The sequence below is a fragment of the Cibotium barometz genome, chromosome 53 (genome assembly GCF_041138505.1).
Source record: "Cibotium barometz isolate CiBa-2024 chromosome 53, ASM4113850v1, whole genome shotgun sequence".
NCBI lineage: Eukaryota > Viridiplantae > Streptophyta > Polypodiopsida > Cyatheales > Cibotiaceae > Cibotium > Cibotium barometz.
Window position 1 is genome coordinate 30257068 of NC_141098.1, and position 23923 is coordinate 30280990.

A 23923-nucleotide genomic window follows, 5' to 3' on the forward strand; every position below is an offset into this window, starting at 1 on the left:
AAAAGCTACAAATCATACTCAAATCTATTGCAATTTGCATGGCCCAATTAACTGGGTTGTGGGAAAGGCAAGTTAGTTGCTGTATGAGGATCACATGAGAATAGCCGAACGGTAGAGATTTAGACGAAAGTCTGTGAGACGCAAGTTCGAATCTTTTAAATGAAGTAAAGAGTGAAAAGTAGAGGAATGGAGTGAGTAACTGTCTAAACAACTTATTGGTGTATCTGGCTTTTCCTAGATAATATATATATTTACTATTGGTCAAAAAAAAGGGAAGAAAAAAAAATGGGGCACCTTTTAGGAGGCATACATGAGCCACACGAACATATCGCCATGGTCACACGTATCAGAATGTATCGCACGTGAGAGATAGCTATGGCGTGCAAGATTGCCCACGCCCTCGCCTGCTCCCACTTCTCAATCTTTCCAGGTGCTCCTCGGAGTATCTTCATCGCCAGCATCAGCAGTGGTGGCTGCCCTGTTTCTTTCAGCAGGCTCACCTGCTGCTCCCTCCTGCACTCCACAAACCCTAATTTCCCTAGACGCTTCTTTCTCGCCTCTCTCACTTCATCTCTGCTCCAAACGCTGGTATCTGCTTTCTCTTCATTGTTTTTTTCATAAGAATTCCCATTTCTCTCAATTTCGGTTCTCTGCGTAGTCATCAGAATCTCCCATATTCTGCTATGTCTGCCATATTGAATGGCTTGTTTTTGTGTTAACTTAGGACAGATACCCTAGTGGTGCTGCAGAGTTTGTGGATCCATCAGAGCAAGCGCTCGTGGTGACTCTAGATGCCCGTGATTCCCTTGCTTCCCTCTGTCAAGATATCAAATCATTCACATCAAGAACTGTATCAAATGCCGACTTACTAAACCCCAGAAGGTGAGACACAAACCATCTCTTATTTTTTTTTTCTGGTATTTGCAATCTTCCCTTAGGAATCAGATTTTCCAAATCAAGAACAAAGACAAGTGAACTGTCGTCAGTGCTGCTGCAAATCAAAGAATACTATTGCAGGGTTTCCTGCCAAAGTGCCATGGCACTTAAGGAGTTGTGCTTCCTTCATTGGAGTGGCTTAACTTCCAGTAGTCTGCAAATGACAGAATGTCATGTGCACACTCTCCCTAGGGTGATGTGGACATGCTTCCACCCATTGGCCAGCTCAGAGGTGGAGTACGTGGCTGGATTCCTTTGTTTGTAAGGGCTATTTGTTGGGTTAGAATTAGGAGAGCTTAGGGTGGATAGAAATGATGATTAGACATGGTGATTAAGCATGGTAAACACACTTCCGTGGTCTCGAGCATATTAGAGTCGCCCCCATACAACAAAAATCAGCCTAAGGCGGCCCACTCGTGATAATCACCCATTGTGCCCTCTTGGGGACTATGGCAAGATATCGAGAAAGATGCTCAAACAGGATCCCATACTATATAGTGTTCAATCACAGTAGGACACATGGTAGTCTGTAGCCTTCCAAGTTCCAAAAGAGAACTCTGAATTGCTATTTTGGGTTTTCTCCAGCGATATTACATAAGTCATGCAAGGACAAAGAGATGGAGAGAAACTTCTTATAGATGGCATTGGTGAGTTTTGACATCGAATGACCCTGATCTTAAAACTATCAAGCGTCTATATGACTATGAGGATTGGAGCATGAGTACTATTTTTCTACCATTTTGGCTGCTTGAAACATCTTACTATATTTTATACCCGCTCAAGCTCCATTCCAACCCTTTATACTCACTCTTTAAGTTTATACCAAGACCAGCTGATAGGAAAATGATCATTGGATGTAGGCCATGCATGATGAGTACGACTCAATCTTGAAAAATGACACTTGGTATTTAGTAGTTTTGCTTTATGATAAAAAGGCCATTGGTATAAAGTGGGTTTATAAGCTTAAGCGTAAAGCTAAAATGGTAACATTGATTGCTACAAGGCAAGGCTTGTTGCAAAGGGTTATGTCCAAGAGAAAGGCATCGATTATGATAGACCTTTAACCCACGTCCTCTTTGAAGGAGACAGCACAAGCGGAAGCATAAATAGTAAACATGTAAACATATGAGAGTGCAAAGGAGAATGAGAGAGTTGGAGAAGATCACCTTTTATAACAGCAATAAAGCTTTACAATGGCAGTGGCCAACAACTGGATATTGAACTATGTGCAAGGGAAATGGATAAAGGAGTAAATAATAGGGAACTCCTTATATAGTGCATGAGTGAGCTGGCCGACTGCTCACAGGATAAATAAATAGGAGAAATACAATAAAATGTCGGATAAATGGTTAAATCCCCAGAACACTGAGATGCACAATTCTAACACCCCCTTTGTAGCTCATAGTGTGCAAGAGTCGAAAGAAGATAAGTTGATGAAGATGCAACCATGGACTCTCTAGTACCGCGAATACTAGAATCACCTCGGAGAGAGCACCCACTGTAACTCGCACGCGGGTGCCCGGGGGACTAGGGCCTTTTACACACTTGTTGATACCATCAATCCATGTTAAAACACTTAAACATGGTCACAGTCTTAACACATATCCATCATCACTTGGCATAAAACATAAAGCTGGACAAAACATCCACAAATGCTGAAAATGGAGCTTGCACGAGTGACATCGCATAGAGGCCGGAATGGGCCGACTCCCCCCTTGGAGTATTTTATTACCCAAGGAGAATAATATCATGTACAAGCTTTGAGGGCCTTACTTTCCCCACGGGAGATGCCGGATTATCCCTATACAAATGCCATAACACAGCCCAACTCAAGGCTACCAAGCCGGAACATAGGTTGTAGAAATGCCGAGCCAACAATATAATCCATATACCTCCGTGTGGGTACTGATTCTTTCCCAAAAACCACGGGTCTTCATGCAATAGAGCTGGTACAGCAAGTACAACTCTCCATTCAGCCAGTACAGCAGGTACAATGGTTGGTACAGCAAGTACAGTGGCTGGTACAGTAGGTACAGTGGTTGGTACAGCCGGTATGGTGGTTGGTATAACAGGTACATCAAGTACAAATGCTAGTACAGCAGGTACAATGACTAGTACAGCAGGTACAGTGACTGGTACAGCCGGTATGGTGTGGCTGGTACAGCCTGGTACAGTAGGTGCATCAAGTACAAATGCTGGTACAACAAGTACAATCGCTAGAAATCATAATAAATGATTAAATACCCTTGCCTTCAGTATTTCAAGAGAACACTACACAGGGTATGTGAATCATGAGTTTCATAAGTCCAATGCATCCCAAGTAAAGGGAGCCAAAAAGAATAATCCATCCCAGTAAAAGGAAGCCATAAACATAATCCATAAACCTGAGGATGGATCCAAATCCCTAGAAAAGAAGTCCAGGAATCCATAGACTTGTATACCATAATCCTTGTATACCATAACTCTTACCACATACTCCGTGCTAACCACACATCTTGGAGTAGAGGTGGACTTTATCCATAAAAGCATCATATCCATGAGATATCCAAAGATTTCTTCTCTATAAACTCGGACAGATTCGTCCATAGAAATTGCTTGTGAAGCCCAATATCTATATAAATCTCGTCCAAGAAAGAAATCTCCATAGATATAATCCATCCCAATAAAGGGAGCCATAAACAATGTTTCCCTGAAACCATCTCAAGGCAAACAACAACACCTTTCTCCTTGCATAGCTATACAAGGGTTAGTGAACATCAAGAACGCTTCATAGTAAATAGCAAAAGCACCAACTTTGCAAAGTATACTTAGTTTTTCTTTGCCAGGTTGGTCATGAAGCCAAAAGAAATATCTCGTCACCATATCCTTAAGATATCCTGAGATATATCTCCATATAGCTTGCTTGTAAGCTTGATAATATAATCCACAATATCCATATGGAAAGAGTGCTAAACGTGTGCACATAAAGCCAACTTCACACTTCCAAGATAAAATTTCGTGAATTCATAAATCCTTAGATCAACAAGCTGTCTATTGCACATGCTCTTGCTTCATAAGCTATGAAGTGGCTGGCCATGCTTAACAACAATGATGGTAAGTGTGGTCCCCACTTGAGATCTTTTCTCTTCCTTATCGATAGAAGGAAGCCTCCGCTTCCAAGAAAGCCTATGCTCTGATACCAATGTAACTCGCACGCGGGTGCCCGGGGGATTAGGGCCTTTTACACACTTGTTGATACCGTCAATGCATGTTAAAACACTTAAACATGGCCACAGCCTTAACACATATCCATCATCACTTTGCATAAAACATAAAGCTGGACAAAACATCCACAAATGCTGAAAATGGAGCTTGCACGAGTGACACCGCATAGAGGCCGGAATGGGCCGACCCCCCCCTTGGAGTATTTTATTACCCAAGGAGAATAATATCATGTACAAGCTTTGAGGGCCTTACTCTCCCCACGGGAGATGCCGGATTATCCCTATACAAATGCCATAACACAGCCCAACTCAAGGCTACCAAGCCGGAACATAGGCTGTAGAAATGCCGAGCCAACAATATAATCCATATACCTCCGTGTGGGTACTGATTCTTCCCCAAAAACCACGGGTCTTCATGCAATAGAGCTGGTACAGCAAGTACAACTCTCCATTCAGCCGGTACAGTAGGTACAATGGTTGGTACAGCAAGTACAGTGGCTGATATAGCAGGTATAGTGGCTGGTACAGTCGGTACGGTGGCTAGTATAGCAGGTACAACAAGTATAAATGCTAGTACAACAGGTATAATGACTAGTACAGCAGGTACAATGGTTGGTACAGTCGGTACGGTGTGGCTGGTATAGCCTGGTACAGCAGGTACAACAAGTACAAATGCTGGTGCAACAAGTACAATGGCTAGAAATCATAATAAATGATTAAATACCCTTGCCTTTAGTATTTCTTCGTGATGGAAGCCTCCAAAACAGTCCCCAACAGTCGGTATTCTTCATGGGCAGCCTTCAAGAGAGAGAGAAAGAGAGTAGCCATCATTAGGGCAGCCTGTAACGGTGGTAGAGGCTAGTGTGCAGCAAGAGAGCCTCCCTTAATGAAGAGAGAGGGCTCCAATTTATAGATTTGGGCCTCCCATGAGCTAAAATGGCAAGAGAAGGCTACAATGACAAGTGGAGAGCCACACAATAGCTGAAGTGACAAGTGTGAGGCCACTTGTCTCACTTTGATCCACTTTCTAACAAATGTTAGGCCACTTGTCTCACTTTGGTCCACCTCCTTCCCACATGTCCCAATCTAAGAGATGGGTCCTTCCATAAGCTTTATCTCTAAAAATATCCCAATTGGTAGACATTCTGTCATAGGCACTTTGCCAACTCTTGGTATCTGCTCAATTCCAGATGTAATGACGCGAACAGAATTTCCATCGGAGTCGGGCCAAAAATAGCAACTCTCCTAAATTTTAGGAGTGTGGTCCTTTGTATTCTAGGATAATCCCCCATTCCCAAAGCTTGTACTTTCCAAATATTTAAACATCCTGGAGTCCACCAGACCCCTTTCAGACTGTGAAACGTCCAGGCTGGTGACACCCACCAACCTGTTTCCTCGAAACAAGATGCCACCACGAACAGCAAGGAACTTTGCTTGGCCACAAATTCCTACACAAGTGTGCAGTGAACTCCAATAATAGATGATGAGCTGCTGGACACACCGCGTCCATAATCCCCAATAGTGGACGGAACATATCACGTCCCAAAAGCCTCGAACGATAAACTTGGAACAGATCCAGTTCATAATGTCTGATCTATCAAAGATAACCATGTCCTGCCAGATGTCTAATGCTTGGAACTCCGAATCACGGTCCTCATGCACCAGTAGGTGGAGCTGTAATCAGCTCCCTCTCCTACCCACAAGCCTCTTCTGGCTGGAAGCACATGGGGGGAAACTGTGTGTGTACTAGAGAAGCACACCATCTGGGGTCTCCTGAACCGGAAGCGCCTTGGGAGCCCTAGAAGTGGTACTAGAATCTGTATCACTATCATGTGTCGTGTCTTTGCCTTGTCCTTGGTCTTGTCCTTCTTCTTGGACAATCCTTGGACATATGTCCTCTTTTGCCGCAAGAGAAAGAGCGACTCTGACCTTTCTTCTGAAGTGAGGAAAGTGCCTGGTCAGAACTGCTGTGATTGACACCTTCAATTTACCCTGTGAGATGAGAATGGACTCCTTCTCCAAAAGTAGGAAGCTAAGATCATTCCAACTAAGTGGATGTGACCTGGCACCGCAAAGATCGAGAAATCACATCGTAGCCTGGAGGAAGCTTGGTGAGGAGGATAAGAGCAGCTAGCTGAGAACAGGACAAAGCAGCACCCATAGCTAGTAATAACTGGTCATGGATAACCTTGACCTTCATGAGAAAAGACTGCATGGAATTGCCTTCAGGAAATAACAAGCCCTAGAGCTGCCCTTGCAAGGTAACTGTCCTCATCGATGAATCTTGAGCAAAGAGATCCTCCAATTTTGACCATACTTGATGAGCACTGGTGAGAGTTTGCACTGCCGGTGAGATCACCTCAGTGATGGTCCGTACAAGCACAGAATGCGCCTTTGAGCCTCGATTCTCCTAGTCTTGTAATTCCACAGTAAATTCATCTTCCTGATCTTGAGTCCACCTCCTAGAGTTTTGAGGACGCTCGGGCTTCCTTTCAGTGTCCTGAACAATGTCCCACAAACCCTTGTGGATGAACCAAACCCGCATCTGAAGCTTCCAATGAGCATAGTTGGGTCCTTTCAACTTGTCATCTTTGTTCGTACAGGGGGGGAGCCATATCCACAATAGCAAAGAACAAATCTCAGCTCTCAAACACTTCTCTCAAGTGCTTTCCAACGAATTGAGGCACCAGGAATAATCAGCCCCCTCTCAAACCGTAGAGAGAAAGAGGCGGGATAGCACAAAACAGTCCAAGATCCTCCGGGAACCTCCCACTGGAAGGGCAGTGACTCGTGGAGGTAGAAGACAATGTAGGGCCACTTGTCTGGCAGCATCAAATGCAAAGAACTCACAAAAAACAGAAGCCGGTGCAGAAAACACAGCCACAACTCCACCTTTTGCCTCTGTAGAAGAAAACGCAGCCACCAAACTGGCCGGATTGCCTCTATAGGAGATAACACAGCCATCAAAACTGGCCGGCAGCAAACAGCCGACTGGCTGGACCTGAAAATGTAGCACTGTTGGGAAAATGCATGGGTCCCTCGGTCCTAAAATTTCGTGAGGAACTGTCTTTGTCTTCGGCTTGAGCCATGCTTGAAACGGTGCAGAAGGATCTGTTTTGGAACCATAACTTCTGTTTTATCAACAATATCTGGTTCCGCCTCGTCTTTAACTTCTGAAGGGATTGGACTTGCATATAGCTTTAACCAACTGACGTGAAATACATCGTGCATAGTCCAACTCGGACGTAGCTTTAACTGCATAGACACCTCATTAATCTTCTTCTGGATAGGAAAAGGTCTGAAGCTCCTGAAAGACAACTTTGGGCATCGCTTGCCCACCTGTTTCAACCTTTGCTTCATAATCCGAAAGATAAACCCAATCCCCTTCCAAAAACCTCATATCCCTTCTGTCTTTATTGGCTTGTTGAGTGTAGGCCTCTTGTGCTGTCACAAGCACTCTGCACTCAGTGCATGGTGACAAACTGGCTCATCATCAGCAGTGCAACAGTTGTACATTATTAGAACCCAATAGGATGATAATTGTCGTACGCTGTGACCCCATTGTACATCCTCAATCCAGGATACGTCAGGCACGAGCTACGTAGGTCATTTCTCAGCCTTAGCGGGTCAGTCAGTCAGTCAAGTCCCTTAACCCACTTGGAGAGAATCATTCATGTATGTAGAGTCAGTAGAAGCCTTAGGGTTTGCATCAGAAAGCACTCTGCATTCTACATAATATGCATTCATATGCCTGTGCATCATTTAGAACATCCCAGAAGCCTTAAATTTACTAGGATTTATCTGATATTTTTTCCATATTTTATAGTATTTATTTAGCATTTATTGTCATTTATAAATATAAACTTTATTAAATGACCAGCCAACTTGACCAACCTCTAGTTAGTATAAATAGGCTTGCATAGGGCTTAGTTTCTCATTCAGTCTTCAGTGTGCTAAGAGCTTTCCTCCTCAGCCCTAGGAGTTACCTTGCCTTCAGCACTAGACTAGTCTCATCCAGCCCTTGGAGTGCTTGAGTTTGCTTCAGCCAACTTTGGTTCTCCAACGCATGCATCTTCAGGAGTCCTACAGCCATAAGCGCATTAGATCAGCCCCAAATCAGCATAAGACCTGCGTTTTCTGCATGTGAACAGCTGCCTGCTTTCAGCATCTATTCTGGCCAGTATTCAGCCTGCGTTTACAGATCTGCAGCACCTCCAGTTCTGCGTTTTCTGTCCAGCATCAGAATTCAGCAAGCGTTTCAGTCCAGCCTCAGTTCCACGCCAGAAAACAGCCTTTCAGTCCTGCGTTTGCAGATTTCCAGCAGCCTCTTTCATGTGTTTTCAGTCCCACAGCAGTTTACATCAGTATTCAGCCTTCCGTGCATCATCCAAATTCCAGTCATACACCAGCCCTCTGGTGAAGGTAACACAGCATTCATAAGCATTTACAGCATTCTAACAAAGCTTAGAACAGTCCACCATCTCCTTTTCTCAGCCTCAGGTGTGCAGCCCTTCCTCATGCCCTTGGGAAGAGTGCATAGGCTCAAGATCAGTTCATCGAGGTGTTTCTACAGCCGTGTACAGTTCAGCCAAGCTCCGATCCTCCGAGATCTTGCGTTTGGCTTATCTACAGTCCACAGTCATGCTCTCTAAAGAAATAAAGCAAATTCTATCTCGTTATCGGGATAGGGGGCCCTTCAGTGGGTAATTCGGGACCCAATGTGGTGTACAGTTCTCATATCTCTCTCTCATATCTCTTTATTAAAGTTTGAAGTATTAAAGTGGATTGCTAAACTCACGAAACTCAGGATACAGAAGACGGTGTGAGCATTTGTGTGACAGGATCTTCCAATACAAAGACTTCCGCTGCATATCACATTGGTATCAGATTCAGATTGTCCACACACACCGTATCCTAGCGTGGGGGCATCCTTGGATGGTTAGATTGCGTTCCGACATGACCATCGACTTCAGCATCATGTCTACAGAAGAGAGTACTCGTCAGCCGGAAGACGTCTCCCCCGTAGGAGACCATGTTCTTCCGCCTACAGCAGACACCATAGCTCTTCTTAAAGCTCAGAACTAGCTGCTCATGGAGCGTCTCCAACTCTTGGAGGCAACAACAGCACGTCTTTCTACACCTCCAACAGCACCCGACTACATCCCCCTCTTCTTTCAGATGGAACAACAAAGAAGAGAGGACGAGGCCCGAAGGAAAAGAGAAAAAGCAGAAAGACGGGACTATGAGGAAGCCCAACGCAGGATCGACGAAGACCAGCGTCAGGCTGAACTCGCCGCTCGGGAACACCAACGTGAGCTTGATCGAGAACGTATGTTACTCGAGCACAAACGGGAAAAGGAGGCCATACACTTGAGGTATCAGCAGCTCTCCTCAGTCTCCCCAATCATAGGTGTCACCAGCCAGCAGTCCGCAGCAGCATCAACCACCATCATTCGCAGTCAACCAAACTTCAGTAAGTATGATGGTAAGTGTGATCATTCATCAGTTAATCAATTTATTCATCAGTTTAATGCTCATTTTCCTTTAGCTAGGATCACAGACCCTCAAGACAAAGTCCACTTAGCGGCTCCCCATCTCACTGGTGAGGCAATCACTTGGTGGCAGCATTGGTCTAGTATTCATACAGACCAGGCCACAGGTGTCACAGCCTTTGATTGGGACATCTTTCTCCATGACCTGAAGACCAGATTTCTCCCGCCCCAGTACATGACCGGTCTGAAAGACGAGTTCTATGGACTCAGATAGAACGGATCCCCAGTGCTTCAGTTTTCCGATAAGGTTATTACTTTAGCACATTAGTTAGGGTTATCTGAGCAGGCTAAGATGGAGCAATTCATTCGTGGATTGGACTCTAACATTCGGTTCACAGTTCGTAACTTTGAACCAAGTACATATGACTGGGCTCTGACTCTCGCTCAGAATGAAGAAATGAAGATGAACGGAGACAAGCCCAAGCAGTCATCTCAGTCCAGTACAAAACCCCAACAGGGGAAGGGTAATTCGTCTTCTAAAGACACTAAGACAGACAACAGTCCCAGCTCTAGTTCAGGGGGTAAGGAATCCAAGCCTAAGAAGACCTCTAAGGAAAAGGCTCAAGCAGGCATCACTGGAGGCTATCTTCCTCCAGAGGAGCAAAGACAGTATCAGTCAGAAAACAGATGTTTTTTCTATCATACCATTGGGCATGGTAAGAAGGATTGTCCAAAAAGACAAGCGGAGCAAGCCTCCAAAGAGCCTTCTGCCACAGTTGCCGCGGTATTCCCCGCTCCTCCAGACCTGCTTGCTACCACCAATGCGGTTCAGATCTTACCTTCTATGCATTCCATGCCATCCGTGGTACTTGATGCTAAGCAGGAGGGTGAGGCAACAACCACATAGAAAAGCCTGATCTGAGCTTATGGCTCTGCCAAGGGCCGACAGTTCATAATCCTTTTTGACATGGGCAGTTCTGAGGACGCCATCTCTCCCCAGTTGGCTACCAACATGAGCTGTACCTTAGTGCCCTATCATTTGGAGGTAGACGGGTTTACACCTAGTCTCCGCACCCACATCTCTCAGAAGGCACAACAGTTTTCTTTTCAAGTTCAAAAGGCCTCATTCCAGGGAGAATTCATTGTGTCTCCTCTTTTGGGATGTGACATGATCTTAGGAATCCAGTGGTTTCGTCAGTATGAACCTATTCCCATTTGGGGACAGGACACCTTTATTATCTCTAAAGGTTTTCCTGAGCCTGTCATGATTCAAGGGGATAGGAGCATTCTTGGCGTTCCTATGATTTCTTATCTCCAGGCCCGACGAGCTATGTGAAAGGGAGCAGAAGGAGCATTAATTTATGCTCAGACAGCTTCTATCTCATCAATAACCGCTGTCTCATCATCTTCAGTCCCTCAGTTAGCAGATCTCCTTTCTCATTCAAACATTTTTAAGGATGATCTCCTACCCAGTATCCCACAGTTAGCAGAACCTCCTAGCAAGTTTCCCTCTTTTCCAAGACTTTCAAGGGCAAGCTAGAACAGCAGTCAGTTCTCAAACATTTGAAACATGTTCCTTATGGACACATTTTTACAGTCACCACAGACCACCAAGCACTTAAGTGGCTCCCGATGATGCCAAGTGCCCAGTGGAGTGCTCAGCACACTAGACAGGGTCAGCTCTTCCAACAAGTTGGAGGAATGATTAAGTACATCCCTGGTCAGCATAACCCAGTAGTAGATGTTCTTAGTAGAAAGACCAGCATCCCGACCAGTCAAGAGTCTGCCATTCTCAACATCTCTGGAAAAGACTTAGAAGATCAGTATGTCGATTCCGTAGAGTTTGGTACTCAACCCAGTTTGGCCCTCAATTTTGAGCCTGGCCATGATTCAGTTCACAGACAGGCAAATAAGTCTAGACAAGATGTCCACTTCAAGAAAGGGGATTGGGTCTATTTGCGTATCATGAAACAAAGATTGAAACAAGTGGGTAAACGTTGTCCCAAGCTTTCATTCCGTAGTTTTGGCCCTTTTCCAATAGTCAAAAAGTTAAGTGATGTCTCCATGAGGTTAAAATTGCCTACCAGTTGGACAATGCATGATGTTTTCTATGTTTCTTGGCTAAAACCATATGTTGGTCCAGAAGTGTTTTATGTTTCAGATGAACAGCAGCCAGACGTGGTAGATGAAGCAGAAGTTATTGAGCATGAGCAGATCCTTCTTCATCGATGAAAGCATGGTTCCGGTCGACGGATACGTCAGTTCTATACGAAATTCCGAGATCGAGGCACCCATGAAGCCGTATGGCTAGACGAGGAGTTCTTCCAGGAGTACCCCTAGTTATTGGCGGACTACTTGGAAGCCATGAACCTCCCGCCAAGCTAAGTAGGAGGGAATGTCACATGCACTCTGCACTTAGTGCATGGTGACAAACTGGCTCATCATCAGCAGTGCAACAGTTGTACATTATTAGAACCCAATAGGATGATAATTGTCATACGCCGTGACTCCATTGTACATCCTCAATCCAGGATACGTCAAGCACGAGCTACGTAGGTCATTCCTCAGCCTTAGCGGGTCAGTCAGTCAGTCAAGTCCCTTAACCCACTTGGAGAGAATCATTCATGCATGTAGAGTCAGTAGAAGCCTTAGGGTTTGCATCAGAAAGCACTCTACATTCTGCATAATATGCATTCATATGCCTGTGCATCATTTAGAACATCCCAGAAGCCTTAGGGAATTTACTAGGATTTATTTGATATTTTTTTCATATTTTATAGTATTTATTTAGCATTTATTGTCATTTATAAATATAAACTTTATTAAATGACCAGCCAACTTGACTAACTAGAATAACCCACTTGGGGAGAATCATTCATGCATGTAGAGTCAGTAGAAGCCTTAGGGTTTGCATCAGAAAGCACTCTGCATTCTGCATAATATGCATTCATATGCCTGTGCATCATTTAGAACATCCCAGAAGCCTTAGGGAATTTACTAGGATTTATCTGATATTTTTTCCATATTTTATAGTATTTATTTAGCATTTATTGTCATTTATAAATATAAACTTTATTAAATGACCAGCCAACTTGACCAACCTCTAGTTAGTATAAATAGGCTTGCATAGGGCTTAGTTTCTCATTCAGTCTTCAGTGTGCTAAGAGCTTTCCTCCTCAGCCCTAGGAGTTCCCTTGCCTTCAGCACTAAACTAGTCTCATCCAGCCCTTGGAGTGCTTGAGTTTGCTTCAGCCAACTTTGGTTCTCCAACGCATGCATCTTCAGGAGTCCTACAGCCATAAGCGCATTAGATCAGCATAAGACCTGCGTTTTCTGCATGTGAACAGCCGCCTGCTTTCAGCATCTATTCTGGCCAGTATTCAGCCTGCGTTTACAGATCTGCAGCACCTCCAGTTCTGCGTTTTCTGTCCAGCATCAGAATTCAGCAAGCGTTTCAGTCCAGCCTCAGTTCCACGCCAGAAAACAGCCTTTCAGTCCTGCGTTTGCAGATTTCCAGCAGCCTCTTTCATGCGTTTTCAGTCCCACAGCAGTTTACATCAGTATTCAGCCTTCCGTGCATCATCCAGTCATACACCAGCCCTTTGGTGAGGGTAACACAGCATTCATAAGCATTTACAGCATTCTAACATAGCTTAGAACAGTCCACCATCTTCTTTTCTCAGCCTTAGGTGTGCAGCCCTTCCTCATGCCCTTGGGAAGAGTGCATAGGCTTGAGATCAGTTCATCGAGGTGTTTCTACAGCCGTGTACAGTTCAGCCAAGCTCCGATCCTCCGAGATCTTGCGTTTGGCTGATCTACAGTCTACAATCATTCTCTCTAAAGAAACAAAGCAAATTCTATCTCGTTATCGGGATAGGGGGCCCTTCAGTGGGTCATTCGGGACCCAATATGGTGTACAGTTCTCATATCTCTCTCTCATCTCTTTAAAGTTTGAAGTATTAAAGTGGATTGCTAAACTCACGAAACTCAGGATACAGAAGACGGTGTGAGCATTTGTGTGACAGGATCTTCCAATACAAAGACTTCCGCTGCATATCACATGTGCTTTAGCCAATCTGTCTTTTACTGACTCTAAAATCTCATGGTAAGACTCTGTCACTCTGTTCGCTTCAGGTACTGAAGACGAGGTCCTGGTCAAAAACGATTGGAAAGGTCTTCCAAACGCCGCCTCATATGGAGTCATGTCAATAGCTGAAGAAACATAAAGGCAAATAAGATTCCCACTTACCTTGTTGATCATGGACATAACACTTCAGCACATCAAAGGCCAACTGGTTGTATATTTCCGTCTGGCCGTCTGTTTGTGGGTGGAATGCAATGAAAAAATTCAATTTAGTACCAAAGTTATCAAACAAATGCTCTCCAAAAATGACTGGTAAACTTGGCATCTCGGTCCGACACTATGGTCCTAGGAATCCCGCCAATCGGGTACCAATGCCGAATGAACAACTGGGCAACATCCTCGGCGGTCACATTGGCCCTGCAAGGAATAAGCATAACAAATTTGCTATATCTATCAACAATAGTTAAGCACTGCGTATTACGCTTGCTCGGACTGGGAGGCAGATTCGTGACAAAGTCCATTGAAATATCTTAGAAAGGACCCTCAGGAATCGGCAAGGGTTGTAACAACCCTATCTTCTTTCCACGAGAGCTTTCATCTTTTGACAAATATCACAGCGTTGTACATATGTAAACACATCTCGCCTCATCTTTGGCCAATAATATTGCCGTTGCAAAATCTTCCATTTATCAGGGGTTGAGAGCTTGCAGACTCCAGAGTGGCCAGCCTTTATCAAAGGCAGGCTGCACACATATCAGCATTCCCAAGGCCAGAGTTGAATTCATGCCCCTATGACCACCAGTAATGGCGTCATGGGCATCATGGAGAAGAGCTGCCCTGAACAACTTCATGACACACAGTCGGCCTTTGTAGAAAAGCCAACCATCGCGTATCAGAAAGTGGCATGTTCCTGTGGCATCCAATTCCTGTTCCCACTGTGTACCGAATTTCTCGGAATCCGCGTACGTGTGCTTCATGTCATCTAGTCCTGTACCAACAAGGTCAAGTCTAGTGGTCTGAATCGAAGTCACTTGTCCCTTCCTGCTCAAAGCATCCGCCACTGGATTGGCCTTTCTTGGAAGGTACTTAATCATACCACCGAATTGACTCCAGTAGTGCTGTCACTCCACTGTGCACTTGGCATTGTCTGAATCTAGTGTAATGCCTAATGGTCAGTGCGAACCTCAAAGTCATGGCCATAAAGAAAATGTTTCCAATGTTTCAAGGCTTGTATAACTACTAGGAGTTCACGATCATAGACTGAGTAGTTTTTCTCTGCGGGGAATTACTTATGAGACATGTAAGCTACTGGATGACCATTCGTTGTAACACACCTCCAATTGCGATTTTACTCGCATCGGTGATCACCTGAAATGGCTCGTCCCACGAGGCACGTGCTAAACAAGGCGCTTCTGATAAAGCCACATTGAGGTTCTTGAATGCCTCCAACGCTCGTGGAGTCATTCAAATCCGTTGCCTTCTTGTCTTCACTCCCTTTAGCAGATCGGTGAGATCTGCCGAGAGATCAGAAAACTTGTCTATGTGGGTGGAGTATGCTTGGCATACACCCACAAAGGATCTGATGTCATAGGCTGTCTGGGGTATTTCCCAATTGACAATCTCGGCCACTTTAGCTAGATCAAGTCGAATGCCTTCTGCACTAATTATGTATCCCAAGTAATGCACCTGGAACAAATAAAATTATGACTTCTTTTCATTGACGTAGAGCTCGTTGCTTTCCAGCAACTTAAGGACTTTCTCCATATCAATGTCATGCTGCTCAACCGTAGCTGAAAATACCAGTATGTCGTCCAAAAATATGAAAACACACTTTCCAATCAAGTCCCGGAAAACACGCATCATCATGCGGTTGAAAGTAGCTGGGGCATTCGTCAAGCCAAATGGCATGACCACAAATTCATAGTGGGCCCGTTCCGTACGGAAGACTGTCTTGGGGATGTCTCCCTCCACAATCCTCACCTGGTGGTACCCACTCTTTAAATCAAGTTTCGAGAACACCTTTGCTCCATTCAGCCTCTCAAGAATATAATCTATTCAAGGCATTAGGAATTTACTCTAAATAGTCAGTTTATTGAGTGTACGATAATCGACACACAATCAAGAAGACCCATCTTTCTTCTTGACAAATAAGATCGGTGTTGCAAATGGCGACACGTTGGGACGGATGAAGCTAGATTGCAACAATTCTTGGAGTTGGCAGTCCAACTCCGATTCCATTGCCTTCGAAAGGCGATATGGAAACTTGCTCAGGGGTCAATCTTGTGGTCCTCCGGTCTGGACGGGGAGTGCTGGGGAGGGAGACTGTCCCGAAGAAAAATCTTCTGGAACTTTTCATGGAGAGCCGAGTACTTCTTGGAAGCACTGGCCATTGTCTGGGCTGTCTAGATGTATATCATCGCACAATGTGCGCCTTTCCTGACTGCTCGCTTAGCCTACAAGTGGCTTATGAGCAGAAAGCTCGGAATTCCTGGCTCACACTTAATGGCCACTGGGGCGTTTGACACATTCCGATTAATCTGGAACGTGTGCTTGTCCCACTTGACATCGGGAAGAAACTTATGAAATCACTGAATACCCAAAATTATGTCTCCTCCTACAAGAAGGGCAACCATAAAATCACGCACAAATTCTATGCCCTGAATAACTAATTTAGCACCTAGAGCTTCATACTTGACGCTCGTTGTCATGCCTGTGCTAAAACCCTCGACCTGTTTGTCCACCGAAGTTAGGACGAAACGGGCACGCCTAGCGGCGTGTTTCGTGACCACATTCTCCGTGTTGCCGTTGTTAAACAAGACAACGACTCTCTGGCCACCTATGTAGCCAAAGGACTTGAGCAATTCGTTGCGCTCATACTCCTGGTCATGGGCGCCCTTTTGCTTATCTTCGAGCTCCCGGCTAATAATTGCTTCAACTGAAGCACTGGGATTCGAAGAACTAGGACAGCCACTGGGGTCTGTGTGGGAGTTGAGCTCACCACGGAAGCTGTGGAGGCAGTGGCGGCGGGCTTTGGAGGCTTCTTAGGACACTCCCGAGAAGTATGTCCTTTTGTATGACAAAAAAAACATCTACCCTGCTCCTTGTACTGAGAAAGCGCCTCAGCACTCAACTTGCCACCTGTCTTACCTACCTCCGCTTTCTAGTTTGGAGTAAGCTTAGACGCATTGTTCGAGTTCTTGGAGCGAGAGGCTCCTGGGCTCTGTCTTGGGAAAGACCCCGTCTGGTTCTGGCCTTTTCTCTCGGAGGTGGTAGCCTTGGGAGTAGTTGGCTGGGAAGTCTTGGGCTTGCCACCATTATGCTTCATTTCTGCACTCTGCGCAAGCGACAGTGCGTCTTCAAAGCTGGCTAGCCTAAACATACGCACCTCCCACTAGATTTGTGTGTCAAGGCCATACAAAAACTGCCCTTTCTTGTCCGAATCAGATAAGCCTAATTGCAAACTGGGGAGCTGGGGAGGGAGACTATCTCGAAGAAAAATCTTCTGGAACATTTCATGGAGAGCCGAGTACTTCTTGGAAGCACTAGCCACTGTCTTGGAATCAAAGGTCTGGACGGGGGGAGCTGGGGAGGGAGACTGTCCCGAAGAAAAATCTTCTGGAACTTTTCATGGAGAGCCGAGTACTTCTTGGAAGCACTGGCCACTGTCTGGGTTGTCTAGATGTATATCATTGCACAATGTGCGACTTTCCTGACTGCTCGCTTAGCCTGCAAGTGGCTTATGAGCAGAAAGCTCAGAATTCTTGGCTCACACTTAATGGCCACTGGGGCGTTTGACACATTCCGATTGATGTGGAACGTGTGCTTGTCCCACTTGACATCGGGAAGAAACTTATGAAACCACTGAATACCCAAAATTATGTCTGCTCCTACAAGAGGGGCAACCATAAAATCACGCACAAATTCTATGCCCTGAATAACTAATTTAGCACCTAGAGCTTCATACTTGACGCTCCTTGTCATGCCTGTGCTAAAACCCTCGACCTATTTGTCCACCGAAGTCAGGACGAAACGGGCACGCCTAGCTGTCATGTGCATCATAGATGCCATGGACATTCTCAGGGCTAGATCCAGAAGAGGCAGCCAGATAAAGAGTAGAACCAGGATGATAGAGCACAGAGCACTCTTGGCAGGGTAGATTGGAGAATGGTATGGATCAGATGGCTATCGGCTGCTGCAGGACAGGTGGTGCAGGCTGCACAAATGGTTGTCGGCTGATCATGGACGTGGTCGGCTGAAAGAGAAAACAAGGACAGCAGTAGGCGCAAGGAGGAGGAGGAGTCGGAGCTATAAATAGGCCCACTTGCTCATTGTGTTAGCCATTCACTCCCTCTAGGGGTGTGAGTCATTAGGGGTCCCATTGGGGACTGTTTTGGTGAGTTACCACCTTTATATGTAAGGCAGCCCATGGCTGCAGATTTAGGTACCTTTTTGTACCATAGAATATACTGAATTTTCCAGCACTTCTCTCTCTCTCTCTCTCTCTCTCTCTCTCTCTCTCTCTCTACTCTCTCTCTACGTCTGCGTTTTGCATCAGAAGGTTTCCAAGAGTGTTTAGGGCTGAAAGAAGACTCCCAGAGCTTCCGCGTGTTACATTGGTATCAAAGCATTAGGCTCAGCAAAGCTAAACACTGATTCAGTCCCATATGATGGTGTATAGGTCCAAGGTACAAGAAAGTACACAGATATGAAGCCCAAGGCAAGGAACACAGATCGGGAAGAACTCTCAGGAGGGTTGTTGGTGGTGTTCCACAGTGCCAGAGGGGATGGCAGTCCTGTGAGCCAGATAGGTTCTCGGGCAACGGTCCCAAGGGAGGTTGATCCTCCAAGGGTGATGTGAGAGTGCCAGTCTCATTTCTCAGGAATGAAGACCAAGACAGTGTTCAGAGTCGGGGCAGGAATGGATTGTGGACTAGAGGAAACAGATGCATAGATCTTCGTCAGAGACAGAGAGGTTTGGAGAAGAGGCCGGGCTTTCAGAGAAAAAGGGTTGCCCATCTGCGTTTTGCATTAGAAGGTTTCCAGGAGTGTTTAGGGCTGAAAGAAGACTCCTAGAGCTTCCGCGTGTTACATGGCGTGTTTCGTGACCACATCCTCCGTGTTGCCGTTGTCAAACAAGACAATGACTCTCTGGCCACCTATTTAAACAAAGGACTTGAGCAATTCGTTGCGCTCATACTCCTGGTCATGGGCGCCCTTTTGCTTATCTTCGAGCTCCCGACTAATAATTGCTTCAACTGAAGCACCGGGATTCGAAGAACTAGGGGCAGCCACCACTGGGGTCTGTGTGGGAGCTGAGCTCACCACGGAAGCTGTGGAGGCAGTGGTGGCGGGCTTTGGAGGCTTCTTAGGACACTCCCTAGAAGTATGTCCTTTTGTATGACAAAAGAAACATCTACCCTCCTCCTTGTACTGAGAAAGCGCCTCAGCACTCAACTTGCCACCTGTCTTACCTGCCTCTGCTTTCTAGTTTGGAGTAAGCTTAGACGCATTGTTCGAGTTCTTGGAGCCAGAGGCTCCCGGGCTCTGTCTTGGGGAAGACCCCGTCTGGTTCTAGCCTTTTCTCCACGAGGTGGTAGCCTTGGGAGTAGCCGGCTGGGAAGTCTTGGGCTTGCCACCATTATGCTTCATTTCTGCACTTTGCGCAAGCGAGAGTGCGTCTTCAAAGGTGGCTGGCCTAAACATACGCACCTCCCGCTGGATTTGCGTGTCAAGGCCATACAAAAACTGCCCTTTCTTGTCCGAATCAGATAAGCCTAATTGCAAACATAAAGTCGAAATTCTATTGGCAAACTAAAGGACTGGTTGCGTGTTTTGACGCGCTCCCTTGAACTCGTCTTCAAGTTGCTCAAGATAGTGGGGCGGTAGAAACTGCTGCTTAAGGTCGCGGACAAACTCGTCCCACACATAAACTGCCATACCTAATCTAGTGTGGGCATGAGCCCACTGAGTCCACCAAGGAATGGCCTCACCTTCCAAGTACCAACTGGCTAAGATCACTCTGTCAGTATCTGTCTTTCTAACTGCGGCAAAGTAAGCTTCAAACTGATGCAACCATGAATAAAGAGTTATGGGGTCAAGTTTACCATTATACTTCTTGAAGTTCATTTTCTCGGGAAAATGATTCGAGAGCGCCGCCGGTGTCAATCTGGCGTCCAAAGCTGCTAGGTAACGCTCGTGTTCTATGCGTCGTCCAAAGCTGCTAGGTAACACTCGTGTTCTATGCGTCGCATGGCTTCGTCTTCACGTTGTCGGATCTCCAATGCACGCATCTGCAACTCAAGCAAAGAGCTCAGTTGCGGTCTGTGTCGAGGATCTGGAATCTAGGATACGGAAGGAGAGGAAGGAGGAGATGGAAAACTCGACGTTGGAGAACGGGTACGCTCTTCCAGAGCCAAGATCTGCGCCTTCTGCTCTTCCAACTTGGTTGTCTGGTCTGCGATTGCTCGCATCATCTGCTGGAGCATATCTGTAACACTCAAGCCTGGTGCCCTAGCTGGGCTGCCCGATGCACTCTGGTCCCAAGGTTCTTGGTCTCTCTCGTCGTCGAAGCTCGCCATACCAGGAAAACGCACTTCCTTCAGGAGCGCAATCTGACCATCCACTATGTGTGTGGGAGATTGTCATGTGCATGTTTGCCCATGGACATATCCAGATGCTAGTCCAGAAGAGGCAACCAGTAAAAGGTAACTAGAACTAGGATTTGGAGCACAAAGTGCAAAAGAGGCTAGTGTGGACTTGGAGCAAGGCATGGAGGACATGAAGAGGATGCTGTCGGCTGCAAGGAGGGTATTGTCGGCTGAACCAGATGAGGCGGCTGCAGGCGCATCAAGGATATGATATTTTTGTCCAGTCGGCTGGCCGACTGCTGGTTGGCCAGCTCTCATGGGTCCTTAGAGTAGGACAGATTTTGGTGTGTTACACCTTTTTTGCAAGGCAGCCTAGGGCTGTAGACTGAGTACCTTTTTGTACCATATGAATATACTGAATTTCGAGCATTTCTCTCTCTCTCTCTCTCTCTCTCTCTCTCTCTCTCTCTCTCTCTCTCCCTTCTGTCTGAAAGAAGACTCTCAGAGCTTCCGCGTGTTACATTGGCCGGAGGCTAAAAACCAACCGTCCTTCGAGGGACAGGAGTCACTCTGAAAGGGGTAGTCCACCGACGTCTGAAAACCAACCACACGAGCGAGAAAAAATTCTGGTTTCTTTGCTGAATCTTTGCACTTGAAGTAGGCTCTGACACCACTGTAACATGCAGAAGCTTCGGGGAAGATCGTTAACTTCAATGCTCAGAAATCAGCACACTTTTCACGACGGAATTAACGCACAAAATTGAATGAAGATGTGCAAAAAATAGAGAGAGAGGGAGAGAAGAGAGGACACAATATTGGGTCCCGAATACCCTCTGTAGGGCCCCCACCACGAATGGTGTATTTGCTTTATTAGAATGATGTAAATCTGAAAAGAAAATACAGGAAACTTGACCTTTCTTGGTTGAGATAACTCTGCCCTTGACTTGCAGTCCTTCACCCCTTTGCGTTAGCACTCCTTGGCTGTCCTGGCCCTCGATTGCCTTAGCACTTGGTGAACTATGAGATAAAACAATGGGATTGTGGGCCTTGGTATTTATACTACTAACTAACAGCAGTCGGCCAGTTCTAAACGAGGCGGCCAGCATTAATTCTGCCCACGACCGAATAATAGCATTAAATGCTATATAAATCCCCAAAAAGGCTGCGCATCAGTCCCTTGATGGTTGGGCACTAGGCGAATGATTCCCTATGAGCTGGGCACTGAATCCCTTCTGTTTTGAGGGCTGGGCAGCCTGTGTGGGCTGCTCCACACTTGCCCTACAGTCATCATAATGCTGGATGTGCTGTCGGCTGCCCCTGGGGCTGTCCTACAGCCCCTCCATGGCTGGTGGGTTCAGCCGGGGCCTTCTTGGCCCTCATGGGGGTGGTTTCACACTATCCCCATGCCCACACAAGGACTTGGGTTAGCCCTATGGGCTGGCCCCTTTTCCTAAAAGCAAACCCTAACTATCTACACAATGATTTGGCATCCAGTACCATACCAGATACACAGAATCACTGACATCATTTCAGAGGAAGACTCATAGTGCGGAGTCGCACTGTTTCATGTGCAGGACAGTGCACACCTGACCTTGGACGACTGTGCAGGACAATGCACACCGGATCTCAGACGACTGGGATGGATCCCTGGCTGACTCGTCCCGGAATGGGCTCACATGGGACCAATTTACCATCCCAGGTAGGTCCTGCACCTTCTGTACAAATATGTCTACGTGGCATCCAAGTGCGGGATGCATGTGACATGCAGCCACTTGTTGTCACAGATCTGCAGCCAGGAGAGATGTGAAGAAAAACGCACAGCGAAAGGAGGGAAAGGTGGGCAGATTTGCAGTGTTTGGAGTAGCCTGGACCTAAGCATATGATACCATGAAAGAGATAGCACAGGCGGAAGATAAACAGGAAACATATGAGAGAGTGCAAAGAGAACGCTGAAGGAAGAGATATATGTCCAATTGAAGGGAGAAATGCAATCCCAAGTACAGGACGTAAGAAATCAGTCCTGTCTTTATCTAACATAGAACAAATTTGATTTAGACTCATCATCTTTTGCATCCTTTACAAAAATCAAGTACGCGAAAAGATGCTTTTTCATTACTGATGAAATTGCCGAAGCTGATACAATAGAAACAGATTCCCCTTTAAGCTTTACATCCAAAATATGCTCTTTCCCTCTATGAGTCAAAGTAATCTTCCTGTTGTATGTATCCACCACCGCATGTACTCTATGGAACCATGGCATACCCAACAAAACATCACATCCATCAAGTTGCGTGATGTAGAACTCCTACTGTCCACATAACCCTGCACATGAAGCCTGAGCTTCCCAATAATAGGAGTAATGGGTTCTTGAGAGTTGGACAAGATCACCTTTTATAACAGCAGTAAAGCTTTACAATGGCAATGGCCAGCAACTGGAAGTTGCAAGGGAAATGGATGAAGGAGTGAATAATGGGGAACTCCTTATATAGTGCATGAGTGAGCTGGCCGACTGCTCACAGGACAAATAAATAGGAGAAATACAATAAAATGTCAGATAAATGGTAAAAGCCCCAGAACACTGAGATGCACAATTCTAACACTCTCGTATGCCTACGATCGGGTTAGGTGTGCATCTCATACTCTCTCTCTTGGGTTTTCATTGCAGAACTCTTGGTGGGATTTACGAGAGCTTGGCATCAAGTCTACCAAAGCTGGCAGAGCAGTTTGAGCTCGAGGAAGATATTGTGCAGGAAGTACTTTACGTGTGTTGTGTGTGCGCTTTTTTATCACAAGAATCTTCTATGTTGTGGCCTTTCTGTGTTTTGACTTCTTGGATCTATGGTTGTTCACAGCTGCTAGAAAGTCTAGCATGCGCACAAGATGCATTTCTACGGAGCTGCTTTGCAAGCGATCCAAGTTATGGTTTAGAGAACTGTTTCAAGTTTCTTCAACTGGCCTGTGTACAAGTGGATGAGCTACTGGAACAGGTGTGCTTGCTGTGTCCTAGATAGTAGTTAGGGTCTACTTACCATGTTATTACAAGCACAAGGATTATCATGGCCCTTCTCGTTGTCTACATGTTGGTATTGTTGAAGAACTTTTCTTGGTATTGCAGGTGCCAACCAAAACTGTAGAATCGGTGCAGCTTTTGAGAGGAGTCCGGCCAATTGCGTAAATCAAGGCTTTAGCCAGTACAGGGTAAGAGGTGGAATTTTCCACGAAAACATCTAGCCATGAAATCTAGTTGGTTTGGGGAACAAATGGCTCTCAATAGGAGTGAGAAAAAGCCCTTCTCTATCATTAATCCCAATTGATGGAAAATCTCTTCCAATGTGTATGAAATGAGCTTTTTATGATCCTCGGACCACCATCAGGTTGCTTGAGCCTGACATATCGTACTGTTTTCTGTTTTAACATTTTTCTTTGTTTGTAATCTAGGAAGATATTACCTACAATTTTACACACTTCAGATTAAAATTGTTTCATCCCATGAATTGTGCCTAGACCATCTACTTCAGAGGTGGTATACAGAGATCTTCCACTCCTAAGATGGCAGTAGTCTGTAGAGGATCTATACACAAATTTATGTTAGTGTTTGGTAAGGGAGAGATCCATCATATC

At 45.7% G+C, this 23923-nt stretch overlaps 1 protein-coding gene across 3 annotated transcripts; it reads left to right on the top strand.

The window, feature by feature from the left end:
- The first annotated feature begins 293 nt into the window (after window positions 1–293).
- Window positions 294–23781, top strand: LOC147608515 (uncharacterized). Of its 3 annotated transcripts, none has more exons than XM_086789117.1 (5): window positions 294–588; window positions 725–882; window positions 22968–23064; window positions 23155–23289; window positions 23418–23781. In XM_086789117.1, the coding sequence occupies exons 1-5, from the start codon at window positions 376–378 to the stop codon at window positions 23475–23477; spliced, it is 663 nt and encodes a 220-aa protein (XP_086645243.1). In that variant the 5' UTR covers window positions 294–375; the 3' UTR covers window positions 23478–23781. The 3 variants fall into 3 exon arrangements, with proteins under 3 accessions (XP_086645243.1, XP_086645244.1, XP_086645242.1); XM_086789118.1 differs by having other exon boundaries at window positions 22968–23055; XM_086789116.1 differs by having other exon boundaries at window positions 296–588; window positions 22968–23289.
- Window positions 23782–23923: the final 142 nt, after the last annotated feature.

What these genes read in the sequence shown, in the direction of transcription:
- LOC147608515 (XM_086789116.1), top strand. Translation starts at nt 376, where the DNA reads ATGGCGTGCAAGATTGCCCACGCCCTCGCCTGCTCCCACTTCTCAATC. An exon ending in GACTTACTAAACCCCAGAAG is followed by an intron (nt 883 to 22,967) that starts GTGAGACACAAA and finishes TTTTCATTGCAG; the next exon opens with AACTCTTGGTGGGATTTACG. An exon ending in TGGATGAGCTACTGGAACAG is followed by an intron (nt 23,290 to 23,417) that starts GTGTGCTTGCTG and finishes TTGGTATTGCAG; the next exon opens with GTGCCAACCAAAACTGTAGA.